The sequence below is a fragment of the Myotis yumanensis genome, unplaced genomic scaffold (genome assembly GCF_028538775.1).
Source record: "Myotis yumanensis isolate MYYU_CA2020_CCGP unplaced genomic scaffold, mMyoYum1.0.hap1 SCAF_3, whole genome shotgun sequence".
NCBI classification, from domain to species: domain Eukaryota; kingdom Metazoa; phylum Chordata; class Mammalia; order Chiroptera; family Vespertilionidae; genus Myotis; species Myotis yumanensis.
In genome coordinates this window covers 200,914,455-200,921,363 of record NW_027223754.1, presented here as the reverse complement: position 1 = coordinate 200,921,363, position 6,909 = coordinate 200,914,455, and the positions used below count along the sequence as shown (strand labels likewise).

At 45.6% G+C, this 6,909-nt stretch overlaps 1 protein-coding gene across 2 annotated transcripts in view; it reads left to right on the top strand.

The window, feature by feature from the left end:
• Positions 1-250: 250 nt before the first annotated feature.
• NT5DC3 (5'-nucleotidase domain containing 3) overlaps positions 251-6,909 on the top strand; it is a 45,562-nt gene continuing 38,903 nt past the window's right edge. For both annotated transcript variants that reach the window (XR_011470857.1, XM_070410925.1), the window contains exon 1: positions 251-512. Coding sequence is in view for 1 of the 2 variants with exons in the window: in XM_070410925.1 (XP_070267026.1) it covers positions 287-512 (226 nt within the window). In the remaining variant the exon portion in view is untranslated. The remainder of the gene's footprint in view (positions 513-6,909) is intronic.

The window sequence follows — 6,909 nt, the reverse complement described above, 5'->3', positions numbered from 1 at the left end:
AAAAAAAAAAGAAGTGATTGCTGTCTACCTGGCGCTTGGCCCCTGCTGCCCAGGCCCCGCCCCCGCCCCGCCCCGCCCCGCCCCGCCCCTAAGGCTGGGGCCCGGCCCCGCCCACCACACGCACAGGCCCACCCCACAGGCTCCGGCCCCCCCCCCCCCCCCCCCACGGCCGCGGGGCTGGGCCGCGCCGCCACGTGCTCAGACGCAGGGTGCTGCCCGCCCGCAGGGCTGAGCGCGGGCGGAGCTCCGGTCCCGCGGTGCCGGTCGTAGCCCAGCGGCTGCGAGCATGGCCACCGCGGCGGCGGCGGCGGCGGCGGCGGCGGCGGCAGGGATGGCCCACGGCGCCCGGGCGAGGACGGCGGCAGCAGCCCTGCGGAGCGTTTGCGGGACGGCGGCCCGGGGGCGGCTGCGCGCGGGCCACGCACGGCCCTTGTGCACGGCCCCTGGAACCGCTCCCGACATGAAGCGGTACCTGTGGGAGCGTTACCGGGAGGCGAAGAGGAGCACGGAGGGTGAGTGCGACCGCCCTCCCAACCCCGGGGGGCCCCTGAATCTGTGGGGACCCTCCCCGCGGGGCTGGGGCGCCGGGTCTCCTCCCGCGCGGTCAGCCGGGAAGCGTGTATCCTCGGACCCGTGCAGGACCCGCTGCTGACCTACCGGATCCCCAATCGTGACCCTCAGCCGTCCCGGTCGCCCCCAGCTGCGGAGAGCATCGCCTCCTCATTACCGTTCAGGGAAACGCGGAAAAATGCGCCTGCAGAAACTTTACAACTCTTGCCTTCCTCCCATTTGGAAAGCTGTTTTATAAATTCTTGGGATTTTTAGTAGGAAATCTGCATCGGAAGCGCTTTGGGCTCCCCCGGGGGTTTCACCGACCTCGCGTGGGAGACTGTCATCCCCGCGCACCGTTAGGTATTGTGAACAGACACTAATAATAGTCACAGCCGGAATCCGACGGACTGCAGATCACTTCGAGCGCGACTGCGGGGCAGGTGACAGTGTCCGGAGGCTAACCTGGCTTCCTTCTTTGTTTTAGGGGACAGAGTGGATTTGCGGTGTTTGAAAAAGGAGTGGATGCAGGTTGGCTGTGTTCTGGGCTATCTAACCTCGGCGAGGAGGGGCTCCCAGGGAGTGACTGCGTTGTGGTATCCTGACCTTAAAATTAGCCTGGTTCCGTTGTTACTAAGGGAAATGGGGAGAGAGAGAAGGAGGAGGAGGAAATATTAGTGCCAGCCACATAGACTGTCTCCCTGAATTCTTCCCGCACCTACCCGGGGGGAGATGCCACATCCCCATTCTATAGATGGGAAGGGTGAGACTCACATTTAAGGAACCTGGCCGCCGTCACACCTTGACTCGGATCTGCCTCAGCGCCTAACACACTGTCTTACTTCCTGCGTTGCTCTGCCTTGCAGGAGTAGCTGAGCATTTGGGAACCGGTGCCAAGGGCCAGTGATACTGGTGCTGCTTCTTTCAAGGGAGGTTTAGGGTGGAAAGTTTAAGTAGATTTTTTTGAGGAGGGGGGTAGAAAGGGCACACAGAGATAAACATTCTGTAGAATCATGTTTTCCACTTTTTGGCTAGAAGTCAAGGTAATGAAAGAAAGCAATTGGGATACTTTTCCGAGGGAACTCAAAGTGGCCAGCAATGCAGAATGCTGTGTAACGGGGCCCATTTTCTTAGTTTTCCTTTGCTCAGAGTTAGCTTTGCATTGGTTTTTGAAGTGGTTGTGTGCTACGGTGGAAAAAGGACTGGCTTTGGAGACATAGGAAATTGCAGCTTTTCAGTGAAGGAAATGTAGACCATGTAGCCCAGCTTTTGGGCAGGGAAGACTTTAAAAATGGAAACTCTTAATTGAAGGAATTGTATATTTACAATATACAGTTGTAAGAATTAATACAGTGAGTTTGGCATATCCTTTGCCTGGTTTCTCCCAATAGTAACATTTTGCAAAACAGTAAATAGTACAGTATCACAACCAGTATATGGGTATTGATACATTTCTCAGCTCTTGTTCAGAGTCCTCTAGTTTTACTTGTACTTATGTGTGTATTTAGTTCTATACAGTCTTAGCACTTGTAGGTTCTTATATCTTGCACCACAGTCAAGATAAAGAACAGTTTACTACCAGGATCCCTCATATTATCTTGATAACTATAGCCACTCCTTCCTTATGCTCTCTCTAATTCCTGGGGCATTCTCCATTTCTAAGATTTTGTCGTTTCAAAAATGTTCTATAGATGGAATTATACAGTATGTAACCTTTTGGAATTGGCTTTTTCCCCACTAAGCATAATTCCGTGGAGTTTCATCCAAGTTGTGTGGAATAGCTGAGAAGCATTCCATGGTATGGATGTACCTCAGCTTAACCCGGTTTAACCACAGTCCCCTCACTGAAGAACATCTGGGTTGCTCCCAGTTTTTTACTGTTACAGTAAAGCTGCTGTAAAATTTGGGTCCAAGTTTTTTTTGGGAAGAACATATGTGTTCATTTCTCTAAATGCCATGTCATTGCTTGGTTGAATGGTAATTCTATATTTAGTTTTGTAAGAAACTGGGCAAACATTTTGTCATCCTTATTTTGTGGGTGAGGTTTGCCACTTGCTTGTAGGCTGTGAGACCCTGGGGATGCCACGAAGCCTCCATTTCCTCATCTGTAAAATGGGATGCTGGCAGTAGCACCAACGTCATAGGGTTGTGTCCAGGAATGAGTGAGTCCAACCGTGAAAGGTGAGTGCTGGTCACATTTGTAGAATGCCCCTCATTTGGAATTTCTTCTTCTTTTTTTTTTTAACTTGAGATTTTTAGAAGTGTAATATTTACGCACCCTGTATACAATTCAGCTTAAGAAAAGGTTCTTTGTATTTTCAGGAAAAGAAACTTTGGTTTATAACGTTTAGCAGAAATTTCCTGTAGCCCTATGGTTCTCAACCAGAGTTGGAGGTGGGGGGCATTTTGCCCTCCCAGGACATTTGGCCGTGTTTGGAGACCTTTCCTGGGAGAACAGGGAGGCTGCTGGCCTCTAGTGGGTGGAGGCCAAGGACGCCGCTATCCCAGCGGTTCTCAACCTGTGGGTTGCGACCCTTTTGGGGGTCGAACGACCCTTTCACAGGGGTCGCCTAAGACCATCGGAAAACACATATATAATACATATTGTTTTTGTGATTAATCACTATGCTTTAATTATGTTCAATTTGTAACAATGAAATTGGGGGTCACCACAACATGAGGAACTGTATTAAAAGGTTGCGGCAATAGCAAGGTTGAGAACCACTGCGCTATCCTCTAGCCACCCACAGCAAAGATTGTACAGCCCCAAATGTCAGTTGTGCCAAGACTGAGAAAACTTGTTCTAAAATGATGAATTCTGCGAAATCACGTGCAATCATCATTTAAAGGGATGGATGTATTTTCACGTGGCCTGTTATTTCCTGTCATGCCGCATGCTGTGTGCATCTTTCAGCCTCCTCCCTGGCCTGCCCTGTGTGTGTTCACCTCATGGAATTTCTGGGACATTAACTGAGATAACGAATGACAAGTGTCCTGTGGTTGGCATGTAGGAGGCACTGGTATTTGTTCCTCTTCTATGTCCTCTACACCTCAATGACAAATTCTTGATAGTTTGCCTACTGTTTGATCTTTTGATAGGGCTATTTCTAAGTTTTTCTTTTGAGCAGTTAAGGTTTTTTTATTTTTATTTTTTTTTATTAGATGGCTATTCTTAAGATTAAGTTATCATTAAACCATTACTATATATAATTTTATTTCAAATGTAGTTGCATGTAGTTTTATTTTTAGAACTTTGGGAAGCATAATGAATTTCTACAGAGCAGTCAATTACAGGTATTACTTACAGAGTAGTAAGGGTTATAATTTTAACTTTTGGTGGGAGTAGTATAACTGTCATATGCATTATTCATTATTCAGATAAGTAATTCTTTTTGTCATGGATTGATTTCCCCTGGAGATGATGCAAAATATCTAAGCTAGTGAAAAAAAGGCAGGCTTCTTTTTAGATTAATAAATGCAATAAGTACAGCTTTTGAATTGCCACCTTCTCTGGGGGCACGCCCAGCCCTGTGTTTGTCCACTTATTTCCACCTGTCAGAGTGCCATTTCCTGGTCTCTCTCACTGCCTGTGAGGTGATATTGCTCATTATAGTTTATGCTTTGCCATTATTTTTATTTATAATCTCTGCACTGTGCCCCATACAGTGTCTGACACACAGCAGGTGTGCAGTAAGGCTTATTGCAAAAATTCCTGAGAGTTTAGTAAGTGGGAAAACCAGTTTATCAAAATAGTACATGCTGTATGGTTTCATTTATATAAAATCCTAGAAAATGCAAATCTGATAAAATGAACAGCAGTTGCCTGGGGATGGGCAGGGGTGCAGAAGAGACGGAGGGGTGGAATTCCAAGGGGTGCAAGGAAATGTTTGGGGCCATTAGATATGCTCATTATCTTTATTGGGATGATGGCTTCACCGGTGTAGACACATGTCAAACCTCATCTAAGTTTATACTCTATTAGAAGCCCAGCACGCGAAATCGCGCGAGACCCAGACCTGGCGCTGTGTGAGACCCAGAGTCAAGTCCCTACTGGTGACCGGTCTTTGGTCGTTATGGCGTTACGACCACTGGGTTTTTATTATATAGATGTGTGATTTGTTATGCATCATTGGTACCTCCATAAAGTTATAAAGGAGAGACACAGAAATAATGGATGGACTCTGGTTTAGCCTGGATTAAGGCAGTACCCAGGAGGTAGGACCCTAGGAGTGGTCCAGCATGAGTCACGTGTTCTGTTCTGGACCAAGGACTAGGGATGGAGGGGCGGGGTAGGTTCCCAGAAGAGCTCAGAATTTGTGTTTTCAGAGGTGGCAAAGGGTCATTTCTTGTCTAAGGGTTGGGGTGTGTTGGGCAGATGACCACATAGGTTCACCTTCATAGTGAAAAGGACACCTTGGCCATCTGGAGATCTGTTATGGGACTATTGCAGAAGTAAAAGTGATTTACAATGGAACGGCTATTGGAGATGCTGGAGAAAACAGTTTCTGGCTAAGAATATCAGTAGTTGTATTTTAATCTCTAAGGTCTGGGGGATAAATGGTGATGGAAGGAGACTTGACGTGGGGGCGGGGTGCTGAACACATAATACAGTGTACAGATGATGTGTTGTGGAATTGTGCACCTGAAAACCATATACTTTTGTTAACCAATGCTACTCCAATAAATACAACAAAAAGGAAAAAAAAACAAAAAACCCAAACCCTCAAATAAATCTCTAAGGTCTTATAGTAGCACACTTTCTGAGTTGTCTGTATCTCAAGTCACACTTTCTGCTTGTCTTGATTTCCTTTCCTATAACTAATTAGCAGAAAGGATATTAAATGGACACAACCATACCAAATAACATTGGTTGGCAGGAAATGTGGCATTCTAAATATAAACGTGAAATTTGTGTTATGGTCAAACTGTTCCCTAACATATCAATTGCGTCAGAACAAACTCACACTTTTCAGGCGAGTGGCAGTAGCAAAACTGTCTGGCCTTCGCCCAAGCCTTTCTCAACAGAAGGAAGTTGAATGTGTGATGTTTTCTAAGAGAAAATCACCTAAAGTGGGGTTGTCTTTTCCTTGGCAGTTACAGATGAGAAGTAGAAAGATTTCAAATTTGGATACTGAACCTTGAGTTTACTTGTCACAGAGACAGTCGTTGAAATGTAGTTACTGCTTCACCTTAGAACCAAAGTTCCTATACTTTTTTTCCTCATATATTTTCAACCTATATACTTTTAAAACCTTATTTTCAATCTATATGAGGACTTTTATTTTTTTTTTATTTTTTATTTTTTAAATATATTTTATTGATTTTTTTTTTACAGAGAGGAAGGGAGAGAGATAGAGAGTTAGAAACATCGATGAGAGAGAAACATTGATCAGCTGCCTCCTGCACATCTCCTACTGGGGATGTGCCCGCAACCCAGGTACATGCCCTTGACCGGAATCGAACCTGGGACCCTTGAGTCCGCAGGCCGACGCTCTATCCACTGAGCCAAACCGGTTTCGGCTATATGAGGACTTTTAAAAGAGAATTTGAAGCATCTTTAGTAAATATAAACTAATTCATAAACTTTTTTGAATACTTATGAATATTCATGAAATAGGTCTCTGGGATTGTGGTTTGCCTTACCAAAAAAACTGAACTTCAGCCTGGCCTGCATGGCTCAGTGGTTGAGAGTTGACCTATGAACCAGGAGGTCACAGTTTGATTCCTGGCTGGGGCACATGCCTGGGTTTCCGGCTTGATCTTCAGTAGGCTGTGTGCAGGAGGCAGCTGATGGGTGGTTCTCTCTCATCATTGATGTTTCTGTCTCTCTCTCCCTCTCTCTCTGAAATCAATAAAAATGTATTTAAAAAAATTACTATATGATCCAGCAATTCCACTTTGGGTATATACTCTGAAGAAGTGAAAGCAGGGGCTCAAAGAGATATGTCTGCACAGCAGCATCATTCACAGTAGCCAAGAGGTGGAAGTAACCCAAGTGTCCATCATTGATGGATGAATAGACAAACAAAATATGGCATATACATACAATGGAATATTATTCAGCCTTCAAAAGGAAAGATTTCTGACACATGCTATGACATGGATTAACCTTGAGGACATTATGCTAAGTAAAATAGGCCAGAAAAAAATATATGATGATTCTCTTGATGTACCTGGAACAGTCTCCAGGGCTGAAGTTGTGGGGGGTGGGGGAGTTGTAATTTAATGGGTGTGGAGTTTCAATTTTGCAGGATGAAAAGAGTTCCTGGAGACCGGTGTGCTGATGGTTGCACGGCAATAGGAATGAACTTCATTAAGGTCTGAACCGTATACTTAAAACTGGTTATTTTATTTATGCAA